This window comes from Haemaphysalis longicornis, unplaced genomic scaffold (assembly GCF_048455015.1).
Source record: "Haemaphysalis longicornis isolate Haplotype H1 unplaced genomic scaffold, Haemaphysalis longicornis Haplotype H1 scaffold_8, whole genome shotgun sequence".
NCBI classification, from domain to species: domain Eukaryota; kingdom Metazoa; phylum Arthropoda; class Arachnida; order Ixodida; family Ixodidae; genus Haemaphysalis; species Haemaphysalis longicornis.
This window is the reverse complement of record NW_027526445.1, coordinates 193,262,548-193,285,040: the sequence shown is the minus strand read 5'-3', so window position 1 is coordinate 193,285,040 and position 22,493 is coordinate 193,262,548. Positions and strand designations below refer to the sequence as shown.

Genomic DNA, 22,493 nt, shown 5'->3' with positions numbered 1-22,493 from the left:
CGCCGTCATTCGTTACGTCTGGCTCCGCGGGATGGCGGCACTTGTCCATGCTAAGCACAACTGTGAAACACATGACTGTGTTTCACGTTACGAACTCTTCGCCGAACACAAAGTATTTGCCGCGAGCTCGACATGTAGGTGGCGACAGCGTCGCGCTGCTAGTGTGGATGCTCCGCTGAGCGGCCCGTAAGAATGCACACTGTGGGCGCGCTTCGTGCCTTTTTCCCGCCGTAGGTGCGCACGAAAGGTGCAAACAAGAGTGGTATGCTGTAGTTCGGTTCCTCAACGTTCAATTTATAGCATGGAAGCGGCAGTCAGTTTTCATAACTACGCCAAAAAAAGCGACAACTCATCGGGAATATCAGAATGGCCGTAATTGTGACAATGAACTTGTACGCTGTGGCTCGTAGGAAGCTCGATCTTTCCAGACTATGGCTTTGAGCCTTCAATAGAAACAAATCAGGAAGAAACAAATAATAATAAATAAATAGAAACAAATCAGGAAGCCTCGATCTCTGAAATTCAGTTTATAATGGCAATCTCAATCGCTTTCACTGGTAGCATGACGCATTCTTGCATTCGTGGGATGCCCTGAAATGTTAACACTACTTAACCGCCCCGAAATTCTTTCTAACAGCTTACGATATTTTTTTGTGTGTTTAAAAGGCAACATGAAATTACTGAATTTTGATCAGCGCAGAGATATAAATGTAACCGCTCTAACGGGTCTTTTACATGAAATTTTAGTGACTCTGAAGGAAGGTGTGATGAATAACGGTTTCGGATTACTTATTTACGGCTGTCGTCGCAAGTGAACTTGCGAATTGAATTGTCAACGCGCGCAGTACAATCAACATCTCATGTTTAGCTAGGTTTTCGCAAAGTGACAAGCAGGTTTACAGTGTGCAAGCCAAGCTTTTGGGACCTCACAGTGAGCACAAATTTTCTGTTACGGCTGCTCTGTTAACCATTTGCGTTCCTTTTAAAATCTAACAGGTGCCTGCAACAGCGATGTGTTTGCATTCTTGCGTATAAGGTCGCTTACGAACCCTAAAGATGGCAATAAGTGAAGTTGCGCTGTTGCAGATGTAGTAAAACATTTCCTTTTTATTCCTCGTTGCGAATCAGCGCAACGGGTTCCCGGTAACTACCTTGTTTTGTAAACTGAATATCGCCTTTGTCTTGGCATTTAATTCTTGAGGATTGGTTAAAAAATGAAATTCTGTGCATTTCGTTTTTTTTTTTTTTTTCGGGAGGGGGGGGTCCTTTTAACGTTGCAAGAGAAGCGAGAAGAGAATGCATGTAATGCGAAAAGCCAAACTGTGGTTATCAGTATTACTTACAAGCGAAACTACACTAGGCGTCGTGTTCTGTAGCGGTGAAAAAGCAGTACGTATTTTCAAAACTGACTAACCCCCCTTTGGTCCGGGATTGTCCAGGAATTGTGGCTCGCCTTTTTCAAAATTGTATTGAAAGCAAACATTGTGGGAAAAAATAAAAAAAAAGCAGCGAGTCATGGCACACATGCCTCACACATGTGGGCAACAACGTGCATTATATTACGCGTTTTCTCCTCTTTCTTTAAACTTAGTTCCACCTTAAGAGGTTAAGACGTGACCATATTAGGCATTTGGTTATGTTGAGTGCGACACGTTTCTAGACAAGGTGATTCATGTAGGATTTGAAAATGATATATATGAAAATGACACATGAAATGCCAAATGACAGACGCAAACTCACAACTGCTTAATTTTACCGAAAAATCCCCCCTAAATACTCTTGCGCATCCATAGAAACGTATTTTAAATAATACGTAAAATTAGCAACTCGATACAGTTGAATAAATGTTTATTCCTCCTCCTCAGTATAAACAACGACTGTCCAAAAATGGTATTTATTTTAGAAAAGATACGGGAAGGACGTGATCACACAGGCGCTTGCGGGTGTAAAATACGTGTCCGGTAATGTATGGGCGATTGCGCACGGGTCGTGCGCAGTGTAAATGTTTTGTTTCTTTCTTCTTTCTATAAGGACACAGCGCAATTTTACAAGGGCGTGGAATTTGCACGGGTATGCACAGGTCTTGTCGCTTCTTACCCGTTTCGGTACTAAACTTTTATCCTTTAAATAATCACCACGCCACCTTCAAAAAGCACCCTTCGACGTTCCCGAAACGGCAGACGACTACACTCAACAATAAGAAAAGTGCAATGTTTATAACACGTACGTTTCACACTCAAGCGGTGACCAGGGCGAAGATGTTTCGTGGAATTAAACCAGCGCGGTATCCCGCAACGGCCGCTGATTATAGGGACCGGGCGGCCGTTGTATGGCACCACCGTCGTTTCAGCGAACCGCTCGTCAGTGGAATGCCGGTGGCGGTCAGAGCAGCGTAGTTGTGCATGGCTTTCTGTCGTTTTTCTGCAATGCGGCTTGCAAAGCGTACGTAACCCCGCGGGCATTTTCAGATCGGTAAATCTTGAGCGTGGATGTGACGTATACGAGGCATGCCATGAGTGTTATTTACGCCCATACTCAGTATTTACAAATAGCAGACGACGCTCAATGCGCCAAGCTAGAAGTGAAGCTGGAAGTGAAAGTCCTTTCCTTCATGCAATTTTTTCATGCCTTCATGCAGTTTCGCGAATCGAGGAGTATATTGCCGCTAAATGCTGCCACAAAGCCGGTGTGTGGAACCCATCTAGGAATGCTGCGGCGCTGGCCTTTGGCAGTTGATGACGAAACAGCGTCGACGTCGTGCACAAGCGAAAGACAAAGTTGGGGGGGTGTCTTCGAAGATTTACCTTAAAACAGAAATTGTGACGGACGACGCTTCCGTAACTTTATTACCTACGGCTGAAACGTGTTTAATTTCACAGAAATGCTCTTACTACAGTCATCGAGAATCGTTGATGGAATAAATACCGCATGATAGTAGAACGTTATTGATTGTCGTGGAAAAGCATTGCGTTACAAGAATTGCAATGGTTGCTGGCTAGTTGGTAAATGGTTTTTCAAAAACCAATTCCTGCGTGGCTGAAGGACGCAAGACAGGAGGTTGCCCGAAACCTGTACTCAGTTTCACAACTGAATACTGCGGTTGGTTTACAAACTGCCACCTACGATTAAAAAATCATGCACACCTTCGTCTAACGACGATGATGGTTTATAGCAAAGCTCTATCGTATGGGTTTCCTTGGTTGTATTCTGGATTTAAACTTTGACTAGTTAAGCGTCGAATTTGACCAGCACGCAGTTTGGTCTTTTGATCGCAGCGTCTTTGACTTTGACCATTTCCCATTCGATTTCGCACGAAGAAAGAATTGTGTTCAACCATCATAATCATTAGACGGGGGGCTAGATGATTTCGCTGTTTAATTTTGAACTTCCATGCCCCCTCTCCAAATATAAACTTTTTCCAGCGTGTCGGAAATGTGTCTGTGGTGGAGGACTCGGGCTCATGCACTCATATTTGAGGCAACTAATCGCGTGTTTTTGGTGTCTTCACCAGGCATTACACGATTTTTTTAGGTACTCTGTAAAGAATACTTAAGCATAAAAAACAGCGGCTGATGTTAACACTGCCACATTTTTAACTATAGGGGCCAGCCTTTATTCTACGCAGGTGGTAAAACGGGAAGGGGAGGAGGGATGGTTTGTAGCTTGGGCTGTTGAGTTGGTGAATAACTTTGGCACTTGATAAAATGACCACCACAGACGTGGGATTTCCACTTCGGCTTTCAGGCTCCCATGCTGTCACAGTGTCGCTCACCAAAACCGAAGGTACAAAGCTTACGGTTACAGAAAGTGTAAACTACAGCAACATTTCTACGGCTACACGGTAATCGATCTCGTATGCAGGTGCCTTTCTATTTAAAGCACACGTATCGAGGTATCCCAGCGCAAGGCTGGCGTGGAAACCGTAGTCATTGAAACCAGTGAAGATAATTTAAAGTGGTAGAAATGAATTCTAATATTGCTAACAGTTTTATTCCTACTCAGATCGTGCGGAGCCAGGCGCAGAGCGCTGCAAAAAGCGCTCGTGTCAATGTAGCCCATTCCCAACCTTACAAGCATCCAATAAGTTCGTGTAGCCGTTAGTGCATTTAAGAAGAAAATAATACTAATATTAGTAGTTTTATTCGTACTCAGAACGGGTGGAGCGAAGCGCAGATCGCTGCAAAAAGCGCTCATGCCATTGCAGCCGATACCCAACTTTAGACGCGTCCGACAAGTTTACGTAGTCATTACTGCATCTAAGAACCCAACACACCTGTCTAGACTTCGTTTCATCTCACATGTCTGCTCACAACACCTCCAAAACATACAAAGAACCGAAGCAAACACGACAAAAACAACGGGAGGCTGTGTAGTCCAGTACACCGGCTCATTCCACTGACAAGCGGAGCGCCGAGTGGTGGCGCCACCCGTCCAGCTGCCCGGTCCCTATTCCGTTTCTAGAGGAAATGCGCAAGTGGAGGTAACTATGTCATTGCGTACTGCCAAACGAGCACACATATTGGTTGTTTTGTCGGGTGCAGCACGCGTCTTGCGCCGCACGCAACGTGAAAAAGCAGACGACGCGAGAGCGCCATCCACACTAGGAGCGGTTCGTCCCACCGCCGCCAGGGGCCGACTGTGTTCGCGCTCGGGGCGAATTGCGTCGAGTTCACTGTGAGCACGATTAATAACATCTCTGTTGGCGCCACAGCTTAGAATCGGATTGGAACAGAGCAGATAACGCACGCCGGTGTCTTTTTTTTCTTCAGCGTGCGGCCGCAGTGGTCCAGGCTGTGCCGTGCCCATGGCGCATCGGCCATGTCTGTGGCCGTTTCCGGTGTTGCCAAGCGAAGAAATTGACTGCTAAACTTTTCAACGAATACCGTCTATACCACAATGCGTCAGCTCGCTTTCGCAAGCGCTTACCTGTGGCGCAACAAGTGCCGGCAGCCACGCGCTCCGAGTATCGCGTTTCAATCGCTGAGCACTGCACGTGGCTCGAGATGATGTGCTGGCAAGGTGCTTCTGAAGTTCAGTGTCCCCGCTTGATACCCGAAAGCGCAGAAGCTCGCGGAAATTGCCCTCATTCGAAGTCGTGGAGGCCTCATTTGGCCGCTTGAGAAGCCTTCTGTCGTCTCGATGTCCACGAAATGGTATGTTTTGGCGCCCTAGAACGATGATGGACGTTATAATTGGGACCAGGCGGTTTCAGTTCTCGTTCACTTGATGTAGACACTGATTTGGTTGGCTACATCTTTTTTGGGTGCCCTCAGACGTGCGAGAAACTCCTCCCCAGCCTGCATTGCTTCATGTACAGAAAGATCGCGTCCTTTCCCAGCAGTTTCGCAAAGGACGTGAGTGGCTTGGTGACCAGTTTTTGGAGGGGGACATTTTTCTGTTAGCCTCCCATCGCACCTGTTACGAACAAAACGCAGTACTTGCAGTACAGGCAGGCCCTCCTATAATCGGACAGGACAAGCCACTTGAACTTGTTTAAATGCGACTGACTTGCGTATCACTTCTCATTTTTGACGTTTTTCCGGTGAAGTGAGTATGGACAACTGTAGTTATCCGGAGGGCACCAATGCGTTTCCAACAAGCGCCGTTTAGTGTAGTCACTGACTTTCCAACCGACAAACTTTCCTATGTCACTCGAGAATTCCGCTGAGATGCTCCGAGATGCGATGCCACGCCACGTCCAATGTTTCGCTTTCAAATTCGGCAGTCTGGTCGCATGGAGAAGAAAGGGGTGAACATTCGCCTTGCAGAGGTAGCGATGCACTACATGGTGCCGACCGGGGAAGAATACAGGTGTTGGCATATTTCTTGTCCAGTCGTAGCGTTGGCACAACTGCTGATGAGGTGGCCTGTTCCGTGCATTCGACTGCAACATGCAGGGATTTCTTAGCAGCAGGAAGGAAGAACTTGTCGATCTTTTGCGAACTTGCCCTGTTCATCCTCCAGAGAGAGCTTTGGGGTTGCAAACAGACGAAATAAAATGTGATAGTCGAACGCTGTCGGTGTACATGACAAGCCGCAATTACGAGCTTCATGTTTTAAGATGCTTCAGGTATCAATATGCAGAATACAAAAAATAATATTTTCTGGCCTGGCGATAGAGTGAGAACTCATGACTTAAAGCCACATCCTAGAATCTGTACAAGAGTATATGAGCATTTCAATTACTAACAGGGGAGCTTACCCATGCAGAGAAAATTCTTCGAATAATAAATTGATACACACAGAAGATTGCGCAAGCACTGCTCCACTTGCTCATCTTCAATCGTGCGTTGCATCGTTTTAACAAGTAAAACAGAGCGAGAGCAAAGCAACTTCAACGTGCAGAACAGACAGCGAAAATTAGCAAACGGCGCAGGGCTTAGGCATATTTACGTAAACCTTGCAGGGAACTTTCAGCGGAATACTTCAAAAAGAACGGTTCATCGTGTAATCGAAAGAATGAATCACAAAGCGCGTAGCGACATGATGTCGTGCTAAGCTTGAGCAAGAGATGCTGTATCGGCTTGCGATAATCAAATCGCTCGTACTTTAGTAGCAAAATTATTTCAGTCTATGTGACATTTCTTCACTACCTTTGAAACTTCCCAGCATAAAATCGTGGGCAGTGTTCATTTCATCAATATGAAACAATACATGTTCGTATTCTTCGTAAACGCATGTTTAGAAAAACGTACCTTGAAGTTTTATCATATGAATAACCATACTGCTGCAAAAAGTACTTAATTCAATCACTGATGCATAACGTCGTAGCGGATTCTATAGGATTTTGGTGCATTCCTCTAACTGCGTTAGAAGGGTCAGTTTGCAGGTTTCTTGGCTGCTCTGAAGAGGTTAATGCTTTGGCTCGTGCTGTGGCCATCGGTGCCCTCGCATATGGTGCCCCTGTATATGACTTCAGCAAGACTAATCTCAAATTCCTCCACACCCTTCACAGAGCCACACTCCGAACCATAACCGGCTTACCTCGGCATACACGAATTACGGCACTGGAACAAGCTGCTCCACTCCCTCCCATCGATCTGATAATGAAGGAAACTCGAATGCAAGCGGACTTCAAGCAGACTCTTACCCTGCAAGGACTGGCGCTCTCAGATTGGGACAACCAACGGGCCATCCAGGTGCACAACCTTCTAAGCCCAATGGCTCCATGGACTCTCCCGGATGTCGCCCCTAATGCACCTTCGAAACCAGTCCCGCGCGGTCACTCCATGCTGCGCAAACAGCGCCTAGAAAAGCTCAAGCGGTCCCGTTTGCCCGGAGAGATTGACATCTATACGGATGCAAGCGTCAGGGACCACGTCGTCGGTCTGGCTTGGCACTGCTCGGAGAACCCAGATCTCAGCGGCACAGCAAGCCTCAACCTTGTCCACATCACGCCGTTGGAGGCTGAGCTCCACGCCATCATCGGTACCCTCAACCACATAAGCTTCGACGTCTCGCAGATGCCCCCATCCCACATTCGAATCCTCACGGACTCCTTCGGCGTAGTTCAAGAACTCAGACGCCAATCCTCTCTCAACCCCCTCACACAACAAATCCTGACCCATGTTGCCCTACTCCGTCGCAACGGGGTATCTGTACGGATTGATTGGGTTCCCGGCCACGAGACAGCTTGCACGGGTAACCAGGCCGCCCATTCTGCGGCACAGGAGAGCAGTATCACACCTCCGCTGGTTCCCTGCACGCCGACTCCGTCCCCGCTACCTCCTTCCCTGCAGTTACTTCGACATAAACGCGACAAGAGGAACCGCTACATCGCTGCCACCCCACAAGGGTACTTCACCGGCATTCCTCCCCTGCCACGAGCCGGTGAGGTATTTCTCAACAAGCTCCTAGCAAATGCCGCCTACACCCCGCACATAATCCGAAAATGGCTCTCACCCAATCTGCCTCTCAAATGTACATTCTGCAATACCCTCACATATGCAGACCTCAACCATCTCCTTCGGGATTGCTCCTTCTTCTCGCAACATCGCTCAGACATCATTACATCTTTCCACGCGCCCACAAGCACCACAGAAGACTATCATACTATGGAGAAACCTCTACTGCACAAAATAGGGATGTTTGCTATCAAAAGTGGCCTAGCACGGGCAGTGTAGCTGGGGTCGACTCTGGTCCCTGCAAGCTGCCACGTCCCTGTAAAAGATGCTGCATTCCCCTCCCCTACTCCCCCTTCCTCTTCCCTAAACCGGCCTCTGGCCCTCCTTACCAATAAAGGTGCTACTACTACTACTAACGACAACATCCAGGGTATACGTGGCTGAATACTGGCGTGACTGGCATCCGAAATACTGCAGCTAGCAATGATAGGCATGTTTCAAGTCTTCCTGTACTCAAAAATGAAACAATTAAGAGCTGCGGGTATCAAATCTAAAGTTCTAAACGCAAGCTATATATTTGCGCGTGGCCAACGCTTACCTCGAGTCGTCTAGACGGGTCAAGTGGCGACTACAGTACCAGTCGTCAGATTCATGCGACTCGGCTGACGAAATCACATGCTGGTCATGTAGTGAGCACGTGAGTGTTTTGTCACCTTCGACTACATGTCACATCTCCTTCAATACACGTCACATCTTCAACTTGTGCCGCAGTACTGAACCAACTAAACCACCGAACCTCCTGCTTCTTTTGATAGAAAAAAAAGAGCGGCTATAGGGCTGTAGCAATCCCGGCTACGCAGCGGCGGCCGCGGCTTATTCCACGGTCTGAATAAATACAAAAACACACAAAAATGCGGGAGGTCACTGCTCTTTTTGTTTCCCTTTCCTGAACGACAGCATGCGCGAAGAAAGCGGGGGCAGAGAGAAAGCCCAAGCACGGCTGCTCCCTCCGCCGCTCCGCGAAGCTGTCGATTAACTTGCGCCGGTTCACGTCTGGTGCACCTGCAGCTCCTCGGTTTGTGAGGGTAAACTGTGCTTGCCTAGCTCGGTTTGCGATAACCACGGTTAGGAGACTAACTGCGGTTACGCCTGCCGTGTAGCTACCCCTCAAGCCGTGAAGGCCGATCATAACAGCCGTTCTAGCCATTCGGCTTCCTCTGCAGTTAGGGCAGTGTGCCGGGGCAACCTGACCGAGGGGGTGGCCACAGGCACCGAAGGGAGGGGGGGAGGTGTTGACACGCCCCTACCGCCCCTACCGCCCCCCCCCCCCCCCCCCCCCTCTGGATCCGCCACTGTTGTCTTGTAATGACACTGACTGGTAGCAACTGGCTAGGGGCCAGTGATCTGTTATAGGTGGCATTGTAAAATCTCTCTTTAAAACCTTTAAAAAAAAAAGGCAACCTCATTTGCTCCTGTCTCTTCCACTGTACAGATTCCGGGAGCTCTGCAAAAGTCTCGGCAGCTCCGCAGAAGTCGCCAACCAATTACGAGGAACATGCAGTACCCATTCGCTTGTCCACCATGGAGAGCCTGAACGGATGCATCATCGGCGAAACCCTCGACTTCCGGCTTCCATGCACGGCCACCGAGAACGCCGCCTGCCAGATTGTCGGCCACCTGTCGGCCTGGAACGAGTTCTTCTTCCTGGTCTCCTTGCAGCTGCGAGAGATGCCGGGAACCAATGGGAAGCTCTCCCTGCAGTTCATGCACAAACCGGGCCAGACAAAGTGCTCGCCACGAAACCTGCGCTTGGTCAGCCTGCTGATGTGCGAACTGCTGAAGACCCACCGCTGCGTGGCCCACATCGACTTGGAGGCCGCTCTGTTCAGTCCATATCGAGGGCTCCTTTCGGACTGCCTTCGGGAATGCCCGTCAGTCAGAAGTCTCAGGCTCGTAATCTGTTGTGACAAGCCTGTGCCTGTGGAAGACTTTGCCACGGCCGCTTTCTCTCTGCCACATCTGCAAGAGCTTGAGTGCACAGGCAAATCGCAAAATTGGCTGACCTGTGTTGCTCGGCTTCCCGCTTTTCTGCGGACCACAACGTCTCTGACGGCCCTGCGGGTCTCGAGCGAGTGCCTTGGCAGTCTGAGACCAGAGGAATTTTTCAGAGCCCTCGCGCAGAACTGCTCCTTGAAGGAGCTGGTGCTGCCGTGCAGCCTCATTTGCGGGCCCCCACCTTTGGTGGAAGCAGCCATCACGGAGTGGTTGACGAACAGCACCTCATTGAAGAGCTTGACTTTGGTCCTAGATAGGGGAGGGCCGTGGTTGCTGAAGGGCACTCTCAAAGGGCTTCTGGGGAACAGGAGCATTGTTTCTGTGCACCTGAGATGTTCTTTGGTGGACCATGCGGACATCTGTCTGCTGTCAGAGGTCTTCGAGCAAAACAAGGCTTTACAGATCCTTAAAATATCGTACGAATATTGCTACTATTCTTTTGTGGAAAGGCACCTGTATAAGGCTGACTGCGACCGCTGCCTGAAGGCACTCGTTGGAAACCACACCCTGAAAGAAGTCGCCTTGCCCATCGACGTCTGGGACGAGGGCCAGTGGAGGGAGCTGTTTGAGGCACTTGCAGCCCAGAGGAACCTCCAGAGGGTGGGCATCGAAGCGTACGAAAGAAGACATGGACATTTTCTGGGCACCCTGTGTGCTGCCCTCAAAGAAACGGGGGCAGACGAGAAGGTGTCTTTCAAAGTCCCCCTCAATTGGTCAGAGTTTCATGAGAGGTCTGAGTGCAAGGCATTCTCGTCACTTGTTGTGAAAGACAGTGACCGTAATAGGGGACCCATTTGCGATATCTTCAGGCACATGCCATCCCTCGGGCACATAACATACTTCCACCTGGGCATCGTATACCAAATGGATTCAGCAACGTCTTCGGCTCTCACCACTTTTTTATCAGCGACGCTCACACTCAAGACCCTCAGCCTGAGCGCTTCGTGGCGTGTCGTGCAGCCCGAGTGCCAGAAAGCCCTGCTGGACGGCCTGGCTGCCAATTCGAGCCTGCGGGAACTGCGAATGGATGTGGATGTAGGCAGCAGTGACTTCTGCGTGTTTTCTGAGCCTCTGGCAGACGTCATCAATGCCAGCAGAAACATCAGCAGGCTGCACCTCAGAGCTAGCGGAAGAGAATGTGCAGGAAGTGCATTCCTTGGAAGGCTGACGGCACGCATTGCTGGCAACTACACCCTCCTCAGCGCCACTGTGTCTCAGTTGATGGACAAGAATTTAAAGAGACCCTGGTTCGAGGTTTCGGACGCGACCAGGCGCAACTGCGGCTTGCTGACTGGTGCTGCTGACTTTGCCAGGGGCGCCCGACGTGACAGGTAACGTGCCCCGCATCTGGAGAGAGACTTAGGGCCGTATTCCGAGTCCTTCCTCCACTCCATTTTCTCCCTCCACTCGGCTGAGGAGAGGATTCCGGCAATGCTTACGCACGGGGAAATCGATTTCAAGGCTCTCCTCCACTCGAGTTTCCAGTGGAGGAGATCCTTGAAATCAGTTTCCCCATGCATAAGCATTGCTGGAATCCTCTCCTTAGCCGAGTGGAGGGAGAAAATGGAGTGGAGGAAGGACTCGGAATACGGCCCTTAGGCTAAGCCAGATTTCTTTCCTCAGGTTTGCACTAGCAGCACAGTCGGGTGCCTCATTCTTAGCGGTCGGCTGGTGTAGTGCGTGAAGCAGTGGTGAAACTAGTTTCAAAATCCAGCTTTTAAGCCTCGCATGTCTTTTCAGCCAATTTTCGTACGTATAATGAGCAGCAACCGTTTTCAAATGCTGCTTCGCTTGCACCGTATTCCTCACCGATTTGTTGTCGTCGGCTGTGGGCACACACTGCTAAGTTGAGCATAATTTGAGCATGGTTTGCCTGTACTGCCTCCATTTGAACTAAAAAGAAGTTAATATTCAGCATCAACTTTGTGAGAAACCAAACTTACAAGGCCGAGATAGCAGAAGCGGCAATGCAAACCAGTGTGGTACCATTGTGGTAGGTGGCGCAGCAATTATGGATTACCACCCGCCACGATGGCTCAGTGGCTAAGGCGCTGTGCTGCTGAGCACGAGGTCACGGGTTCGATTCCCGGCCGCGGCGGCCGCTTTTGTGATGGAGGTGAAAAGCAAAAATGCCCGTGTGTACGAGATTTCGGCGCACGTTAAAGATCCCCAGGTGGTCGAAATTAATCCGGAGCCCTCCACTATGGCGCGCCTCATCGGCTGCGTTGCGTCGGTGCGTTAAAGCCTAAAAAAAAAAGTTACGATTACCCTTGTTCAGAGGTCGGCAGACTCAGGCACAGACGCAGGATTTTTTTCGGGGGGGCCTAATCCAAGGTAACCTTTCTATGCAAATTATAGGGTAGGGCGAGGGTCCCAACTGTTACTAGTTCAAACACAATGAACACGCAGCGTTTACCATAAAGGCGCATAAACCTGCAAAAAGAAATGAACTTATGTGGATCCGCTATCGTGATGGAGGCGAAAAGTGAAAACGCCCGTGTGTTCGAGATTTCGGTGCACGTTAAAGATCCCCAGGTGGTCAGATTTATCCGGAGCCCTCTACCACGGCGCGCCCCATCGCGTGAGCGTCAACCGTTATACCGCACAATCGATATATCAATCAATCAATCAATCAATCAAACTAAAAACAAGTGTATCTGATAGATACGCCTGTGAGATACATATGCCCTTACTTGGCAAACCAGGAACCAGATCGAATGGACTCGCCACAGGAAGAAACTCAGGAACGGCACTGCCCAGAAAAAGTTGACCACAAGCGAAAATGTGAAATAAAGATGTCTATTAGAGTTTTTTTTAGTTAGTTCTGGAAGAGTTCGAGGGAAAAGTAAATTGGCAAGGCGATCAAAGTTCTTTTGGATCCCTTGTTTACTGCTCTACCAAGTTCAGTGACAAACCCGACTCGTACAGTTATTTAGGAAGCTGCTGGTGCCGGCGTACAACAGCGTAGAGTGCAACATGCAGCACTCTAGACGTACTGCGCCCATGGCGTAAAATTGGGGGGAAATTCACATAAACACAGCGGAAAAGTGCCTACGTCGAGCGATTCGACCGATAACTGTTGAAGCATAATTTCACCCTCCACCTGCAACGGCGTTTTCTGTACTATATTTTTAAATAAAAACATTTCGATCCAAATAAGTCCACTGTATACCCCTCTGTTGAACCGACCACCAAGGGGGAACGTGAAACTTACCAAAACCAAGTCCAACACCGTGTTCCGTTTATGTGGTGTGTCTGCCGTGAGGATCTCCTATTGGTCGAGTGTGCGATGTAAGGCTGTGTGCTTTTTATGCGAACACTTCTTTTTTATCGGGGCGGTTTACTGCACGGCGATTGTGCTCTCTGGGTCTTTACTGGCACCGCATTCCATGGCTTTCCCTAGCGTTGAACCATCGTCTTCGTTACACGAAGGGGTGCACTCTCTGCCTAATCTTCCACGTCCACGCCCCTCTCCACATCCAGACCGCTTCGACCGTGCCGGAATGGCGCATGCGGATAGAAGTCTGCTGCTCCATGAGCGAGGGACCCACGTTCGATTCCGACCACTGGAAACATCTTTCTTCACTGCACCGACGGTCTCCATCATCGTCAGAAAAACTTGACTTTCCTGCAGTGCGTTTTGGGTGGACTGCTAACGACATCACTCAAAGCCTGGAAGCTTTGCTTTAAAATTTTTTCCATATAATGACGAAGTTTATTTTCTATTGCACTGCCTTCCTGTTTAGCTGTTGCCTCGGTTCACTCCCTTATTAGGTCGCCTTTTTTCTCAACTCTTTACAACTCTTGTTTCCTGTCGCCAATTTTGCATGAAAAGCGCTGTACAGTTAAGAAAAACTGGACGAGATAACGGGTGATACTTGAATCACTCTTGGGTTTAATGGTCATTGAAGGGTTTAATTATGAACGCTGTTTTGAATATTTTGGTTCTACCTTAGTCTAAACCATATACAACGCATATACGGTTTTAAGGGTACGTCAGCGTCGTGGCAGGACGACGCTCGGAAGAAATAAGGAAGAAAACGAACAAGGTAAATGCCACTGGCATTTACTCTGGCTGCAACACATGCCTGGAAAATACAGACCAGCTGACGACGAACTTTTTTTTCCTGGTCGCTCTCGAACGGTAGAAGCAGCAGCGGTGCCCACAACAATGCATATCGAGCTAATCGTGGGGGAACCTAATCGATGACAAGATTGGCGTTCACATCGCAGGCAGGGCATGCCTATAACTACTGCCATCCAAAAAGTGCAAAACGAGAAGCGGAATGCCCAGATAACGAAGGGGGGTGCTATATAGCGTAAGCGAAACCGAGCATTTTTTTTTTTTTTTACCGAGACCGAGAATAATTTTGATCAATGACTTACACAGACGAAGTTTCATACTTTGCAGTTGTTTAATACAACACTGTCACACACATATGCAGCAGCATATGCAGAAGACAAAGAAGCGCTCAGCTAAGTGCAAAAACTTGAACTACGAAAACAAGGAAATCACAACTCATCCTACCGCGATTTCACAAACGATCGAACATAATTTCTTAACGAATCAGGCAGGAAGTTTAAACGTGAATAAACTGAAAATTACACACGAGAAAAACAAAATACAGTGCTTCTTTATTGTGTGACTTGGTATACACTATCTTTACTATTATTACATACATAAGGCGGTGTCTAGACTTTGGAGTATGATTGATCTTTGACGTCATCAGGTGTGTCAGCGCAATTAACGTGCAGTCCGATGTTGTATTCACTAACTGGGATGGAATTTCCTGTTTCTTCGGCCCGGCCCGATCAGATGTTTCGGAATCCCCTCCTGTCACTGCTATGTTTGAGTTAGATGAAGTGGAAGCTTGAGGCGAGGCAGGGCGCAACTCCTATTAAAAAAATTGTTTAAGATTAGCCCCAACATGTGGCGCTATGGGATGCATCTAGACGTTGTTGAAAGTCTTTCTTTGAGTTGCAATGCTCAATCTCACCCAGTAAGGTTACATGGCCTGACTGCTGACCGCCATCTTACAATATAGTGTCCCTGTTCTTTTTTAAACATGTACAGTCCCAGGCAAAAACATCTACCCAAAGATAGGTCAGTCAATTTTGTACCGTGTACATTACATCAGTTCTCGCAGAGCGTAGCATCAAACTTTTGTGATTACACTTTGTTTTCTAATATAAAGATGGAGTTACAAAGAGAAATTACCTCTACGCCAAGTTTGCAAAATTAGAAAAGAACAACAGTAACTAAAATATTTACAGGAATAAATGTGCGTACTGCACAGTAACTATACATTCCCTCTGCTATGTTAAGGCATATTTCCGGAGCATCCTATACGTTATACACAATCGAAGTCGGGAGAAACAGAAGTGCATGTAGGCACTTGAGAGTTCAGATCTCCGTCGCAAACCTCTTAAACTTCCATATTTTTATCCGAACAAAATCTGTGACTACTTGTTATGAAGAAAGGACAACGGCTCAGGATGCAAAGTGGGAGTGAGCTTCTCCTTTGTCCCCTCGTTCGGCTCGTTGCTGAAGTAAACTCGTTACTATACTCGGTTACAACCTCATGTAGTGTATCACTCCGCCAAAGCGCCGGACCCGTGACGTCAGTGCGCGCGCGTTTTGAAAGGGGTTTGCTATGAATGCGTGATATCGTCTGTTTTGTCTCACGCAGTTTGTTTGTCGTCACTGGAGTCGTTTATAAGCATATTAAGTCCAAAAAATCACGGGAACGGCTCACGCCATGTTCAAAATATTCCCAGTAACGCCCTACTTGCGCCGCGCAGAGAAACATCCGGCTACGGTGATAAGGCACAGTGGCAACTTCCGGTGCCGTTCTTAAGTTGTCACCGAGTATATCAGACGACAGCTTGACCATACTCTGACATCGCAAGACTACGCTATGTCTGATGCGTCTCATATTTACATCCTATGTACTCAGGGTTTTATAACCTCTCTAATACAGAAACAGTTCACAGTCGAATGGTGAAGCCGAAATTTCCCTCGACCAAAAGTCTGATTGGTGGCCGTCGAGATGTCTGGCTCGGGTTCATTTCCGCCGATCACCCGCTGCACACCCGTCTCTCTCATGTTGACCATTGGTCACCTTGGCTCCGTCCCTTTTCCCGCTCAAGCCTGGTGTTCTCGAGGTCTGTTCATAGGAACGCAGCTTGGGGTCCGCAAACCGCCATTGTGCATAGCAGCCATTAACCACAATGGCTGTCAATCAATGATGCCGCCGTCACTGCCGTTAGTTGCCCGAAGGAATGCCGCCGATGTTTCTTGCCGCCATTCAACTGCGATGCACGCATACACTTTGTCAGCCTGCTGCCATCAGGCTTGGTGACGTTCTTAAGCTTCCTTTGTTAGCCGTTCTTCTTGTCCAGATGGACGCGCTGACTGTGGAACGGGGCTCTTATCCCCCCGCGGTAATTTTCCCCAAGCGGGCATAACAGTCATTAGAGGTGCCGGGTGACGGGGTCCAGCATCCCCTCGCGCCACTGCACTCGTCGCCATCTGGCTCCAAGCCTTTGGTGTCACCTTGGCTTGTTTGGCGGACGCTGCACACGTGCACGACCGGGATGTTGGAAGGGATTTTGTGGGCTTATGGGGCTTTGAACCTAACAGCGGGTTTCTCTGCGGCAAGCAGACTTTTTACCGACAAACGCAAAAGCAGCATTTCCTCGAAAACCAGTGAAAAACGCAGTGTGAGTTTGGCTCAGGGAACTAAACAATTGAGCCACAAACACCAGGCAGGGGTGGCAGTATCCGCCGACACTACGTCGGACTAAGATGGAGGACTTTGTTGAATGTCTAAAGACAAACATTTTCTTTGCCACCCAAGCATATGCGACCCGAGCCGCTGAAACCGCCACCCTTGCGAAACAAGCGATAAGTTTCTGCTGTCCATGAGGACCCAAGCACCAGTTACAGATAAACGGGCTAAAGGGGGTGCAGCGAATGGCAAGTGGCAGGCCGGTAGCAGAGTACGAAGCCAGTGTGCAGCGGTACTGGCTTGCGTGTTCTTTTTTTTTAAAATACCACATTGACCACCAAATGAGGCGTTTTTATTTTCGAAATGAACCAAATACACAAACCAAAACTAAGTCAGATAAAACTGCACTGCAAGGAAATGCTACAACTTTCCCCGAGAAAAAATGTGGCAAGAAAATAGTTGAGACAATGCCCTGCAAACGTCTACGCAGATCTTACTTCGTATGGAAAATGAGGCAGACCCTGCTGTGGCACGGATCAAAATGAGCCAAATTCATTTGGCCAATAAGATTTCGCTCTAGGTGTGACGGTTGGGGGCTGTTTTGTGGATGTTTCCATCAGGTTTATTTTTTCTTCTTTTTTTTCTTTTTTTTGGGGGGGGGGGGGGGGGGTGGGGGGGCTGGCTTATTATGAGTTCCAACAGCAATTGGGAGATCGGAGAAAGATCTGCCGCCAGACATCCATGATAACGTGGACCGAAGTGAACGAAATGAAACTGAGTGAGAGATGTGACACTATTATTTCATCTTTCTCCCTCGTCCTTACGGAGTAAATCTGGTTACTATCATTATTATTACTCCCATATTTACCATTTAGGTGCCTAACAAATTACCCGCTGCTTGCAAGCCGTGGCAAATCCCCCCTCTCTGTGGGTATGAGCCACTTCATTAAGGTGAAAATGATGATCTGAGCATGCTGTGAAGCATTTTGGAAATTTATCACAAGGCAATGAAGAGCGTCGTGTCTTCAGGTGTGCCCAAAAAAGTACCCTACGGAACAATTCTAAAAGAGCTGCTAATGCTGCCAAGAGGACTCACCGGCTCTTCACGTATAGTTTTACCTTTCTGGCCTTTTAAATGCAGAGCATTTCTTTAACTCGCATGTAGCGTCCGCCGTCCGTCCGCAACAGCTCAGTGTGCAGGCGCGCCCTCTCCCCCACTCCTCCTCTCCCACATCACGCTACCCTCCGCGCTCTCAACAACAGGTCCGCACCCCTCCCCCTACACTATATAAAAAAGTAATACTTACCGGCGCCTGGTTTCGATCCCACGACCCTGCGGGCGGAACGCAATGTACATGGTGCTCTACCCACTGCGCCACAAAGCCGACACAGAATGGGAGGCTACGAACGCGCCTTGTATCCTTGACTCATTCAAACTACGTCAAGAAGCTGCTGATACAACGCATTCACTACCACCAACTCCCCAAACACTAAAGGTTAACACAATACACCCACCCCCTATGCGACGCATTTACTCGAGTCCCCCTCACGGGGAGATGGGCCCAATTTTTTTTGCTTAAAACTCCATCGTACCGTTCTTGAAAGTCAATTGCAATAAAGTTTTCATAAGAATGCCACGCCAACTTGGCTGTTCAATTCAGTACGAGCCAAATCCGAACTTATCCTCATATTTCTCAAATTCTCCGCATAATTCTTAGTGGCTGGTTGCCATAAATTTCCCCTAGCTGACGTGTAAAGCATGTCATTTAATACTTTTGACTGCATTGCATTTAGGTCTGGTACCAAACCTTTTTCTTTCAAATTCGCGTTAGGTGGATTTGGCTCATTTTGAAAAAACGCGTAAAATAGCTATCAAGTCCAGGATTTATATGGCGGCGCTTTAGAATGTGTGCGAGGAGAGACAAGAGGTGGTGGCGTGGAGAGAGGGGGGCCGGGCCTACCCCCCTGGGTGCGTCCCTGGGCAGACTTGCTTTTGAGTCCACTCAGCCTCATCTGGGCTGAAACCATGACGTGTGCGTGAGTCTGAGTGAGCACAAGACTGCTCTGGTGTCATGAGCGCAGCTGAGTGTGTGCACCTGAGTGGGAGGCTGGGCCAGCCCGAGTCTTCGCGAGACTGCATTACAGAGCCCACGTTGAGTGTGCATGAGGCGAGGGGAGCTGAGGCTCACTGAATTTGGGCAAGCGTGAATTGGAACCGCAGCAATCATAAGCGCAGGATTTCAGATCGAAGCCAAAGTAAATCCATCATCAAATGAGTCAACCAGGCGAGATTGTCGATAGTTAGCAGCTAATCTTGTTTAATACTATAGTATTATTATCTTAGATTGTTATTATTTGATTGAAAATGTTCTCGACCTATGCTGGTGTTACCAGAAACAATATCACTCTAAATAAATGTCGCGGAGAAAACGCCGCAGCAGTCTGTTCACCGGTGCTTGACTGGATGTCATCGTTGATTGTAGGGTTTAGCGCGCCGACGCAACGCAGGCGATGAGGTGTGCCGTAGTGGAGGGCTCCGCATTAGTTTTGCCCACCTGGGGATCGCTAACATGTGCCGAAATCTCGTACACACGGGCATTCTTGCTTTTCGCCTCCGTCAGAAAAGTGGCTGCTGCGGCTGCAGTGCATGTCATCGTGTTGACCGCTTCTTCACTGCTTATGTTTTCTTGTTGATTGCAGTGCAGATGTTGCTGTATGAAGCGCTAATTTCCACGAGAACCTTGCATCGTTCTTCATTGCGTGACAACGTTTTTGAGCCAGCTGCTTCGATAGCTCAGTGATTCATTGCTGTGTTCGGTCTTGTGTTCTTCCATCTTGACCAGGCACGACCCTTCCCCTGTCCGCATCCTTTCCCCTTCACCCCTTTTGCCCTGCCCTTGCCACAGGCGCTGTGCCCTGGCCCTGGAGCGGATGCAGGGCCACCCCGAGCTGGTGGAGGAGGTGGCCCGGCTTGAGGGGGTGGACCAGGCACGGGCGGCCACCATAGTCCAGCAAGGCCTGAGGAGCATCCAGTGGGTGGACGTGCACCAGTTCATGTGGCTGGCCGGGGTCGTCAGGGAGCGCGTCTCCTGCCATGCCAGCAAGGACGGCAGCACGCAGCTGGACGCCCTCAACGAGCACTGCTGGAGGGCGATCAGGCGCTACCTCAGGGTGCACGACATCAGGGACCCCACCGCTGGATCGTTGCCACCACAGTAGTCGAGGGGTGCTAGGAGGACATGCTCGAGTTGGTCGAAAGCCCTTCAACGAAGTGAGGCACTCTTCGTTTTCGCTTCTCTCGTGAACGTGCCCTCTTCGAGGAAGGAAACATTGGGGGTGCGTGGTGTTGAGTGCAGCGCGGCTGTTTCGGCATCTGCCGTGAGCTAGTTGGGGGTAGAAGAACGGGCTGATGAACGAAAGGTGTGTGCCAAGAGCAAGGGGCCATCATCGTCGGCAACGGCAAATACCGAGAGAGGAATTTGGTGCTGCGATCGATAGGAATGGGTTCTAATTGGCATTCGGTGGCGTGTGGAAGATACCATGGATTACATCATGCAGCCAGTTTCAAGGACATATTATAGTGAACTATACTAGCATTATTTTAGTTCAGTACAGTAGTATTGTAAAAAACCCTATGGTGAGTTCACTGCCCCATATTCTAGTGCATAGTTACTCAATGTATTATACAGGAGTGGAAGAGCCGCTCCATTTTCCTGCGCAATCCTGCTCGAAAGTTCATTGTCGCACCGAAACTGCTCCCAAGCAATGCCTCGATGTTCCCCGATGGTATATAGGGCGATTTAATGCCAGTCATTTTGCACAGGGAGCAGCACAGACGCATTTGTCACGGTGTCATTTGTGATGTGGCAAGCTCAGGTGAGCTAAGGCCCGCTCTGCCACTCCACATAACCTCCTCTCTCTCTCTCTCTTTCCGCGGGGCTTAGGAGTGAAGTTGGTTGTGGGTAACAGTGCGGGAATTTCACCCCGAAATGCACCTTCGCCCCGGTGCATGCTGCGTCGTGGCGCGCAAATTGTCACCAGCCATCTTTGCAATCTTTGCGCTCGTTGTCAAAAGCGAAAAGTAAAATATTGCCATAGAGTAGAAGTAAAAGTAGTATATTACTGTTCAGTCAAACTCACGGCTCGTTCTATCTCGTCGCAAGTGCACTTGTCGCTCCAAACAACGCCGCCAGTATAACACTGCCTGAGCTGCATGAGCCGAGAATCGCGGAACCAACACTTTCCTGTTGCCCTTCGCGCCTGCTGCTGGCTTCTGTTGTGGAAAGCGGCTGACGCAACAGGCAGTGTTATGCAGGCAGCATTGCTCCAGATGTCAGATTCCGCCGCACCGTGCCTTGTGGAACAGGATGAGATTAAAGATTGTGCTTACCACACAGCAGTTCTTTCTTTTTCTGGCTGTGCTCACCCCCTCTTTCCTGCTCCGCTGTTTATGCGCGATGAAAAGAAAGTATGATAAACTGTTATATTCAATAGCTGAATAAATCCAAACATTGTTGGGCATTTCTTTCTCGAAGGTAGATGTCATATTGCGTGGTCAAGAGTTTAGTGTGGGTAATATGCTAAAGCATTTTTTATCTTGCTGTGGCCTGTAAAGATGAATATTTATTTTAATTTTTTCTGGTGTTTTCAGGTATAGTAGACAATGCATCATTTATATTTACTTTCCTCTTCATTTCCCATGCCACTGACATATTGACTTGAGCATAGGCCTTTTTTTTTTGTTTTCATTTGCCTTGGGTCTTGTAAGGTGCAGAATGATGGCAAACTTATTGCGTGGAAAAGACAAAATTTTGCTTATCTACTCTTCTTTTGATTCTTTCTCATGTCAGCAGCGCTGTTGCAATAACACGAACGTTTATTTTTTATTCATCTGAAGTCGTTTCAGGTGTCGCTATCCAAAGCATTTGGTTATTTATAGTTTTATTTAAGTTGATGCGCGCATCAGCTGTGATGCTTTAATTATAGGGTAAATTTCTAATGTGCGGAAAACTTAGTCGGTTCAGAGCTAAATGTTGGGTAAGAGCCATGTGATTTTGTGTGTGTGTGTGTGTGTGTGTGTATGAGAAATTTAAAAAATGGGAAGAAATGATGTTTGACCCTAAAAATCTGTTCCCAAGCAGACTTGCACTGCTCCAAAACTTCTCCAAAACTCCTCTTTTATTGGTCCAAAGCTGTTCCAAAACACCGTTATTTATGCTTCCTGAGCTGCCCCAAGAGGCTCACTTTTCTGATGGAGGCGAAAAGCAAAAATGCCCATGTGTTCGAGATTTCGGCGCACGTTAAAGATCCCCAGGTGGTCAAAAATAATCCGGAGCCCTCCACAATAGGGCGTGCCTCATCACCTGTGTAGCGTCGCGGCGTGTAATTAAACCCCACGATCAATCAATTCAAAAGACTCAAGCCTGCTTCATCAAGGTTTGGAATTAAAAGGCATATGCCCTCACCTCAACACAAGTTTATTTAATAAACATTAATTCTGCAGTGTACGCTGTTTGTCAGTTGTCAAAATCCTCCCTTTTTTAGCTGTTTATCCTTCAAGTTTGAAAGATGACCAACTCGTCGAGGAGGTAAGTGCAGTAAGTACGTACTTTGCGTTGTGGATAGGGGGCTGGCAATACTTGGGGGACCAAGGACTTTGCACTGGAATAGGTCCCATTTGGCATATTCGGACAGCGCACCATACTATTATGCTAGTTGAGGCTAGTTTGATTCCCAGTTAAATGTTTTCGCTAGTACTACACGTGTTTTGTTTGTTTATGTGCACAGTGTGCGGGTTAAAGCATGGCAGCAATCCTGTTATCCTTAGGGACTCGCCTCCAACGTCAGCAAATCGGCGGGAATC

The 22,493-nt window shown here is 48.4% G+C and overlaps 1 protein-coding gene across 2 annotated transcripts in view; it reads left to right on the top strand.

The window, feature by feature from the left end:
• LOC144149889 (uncharacterized) overlaps positions 1-22,127 on the top strand; it is a 30,475-nt gene extending 8,348 nt beyond the window's left edge. For both annotated transcript variants that reach the window (XM_077681617.1, XM_077681618.1), the window contains 2 exons: positions 9,337-11,230; positions 19,537-22,127. In XM_077681617.1, the coding sequence (XP_077537743.1) occupies positions 9,337-11,230; positions 19,537-19,849 (2,207 nt within the window). In that variant the 3' untranslated portion in view covers positions 19,850-22,127. The remainder of the gene's footprint in view (positions 1-9,336; positions 11,231-19,536) is intronic.
• Positions 22,128-22,493: the final 366 nt, after the last annotated feature.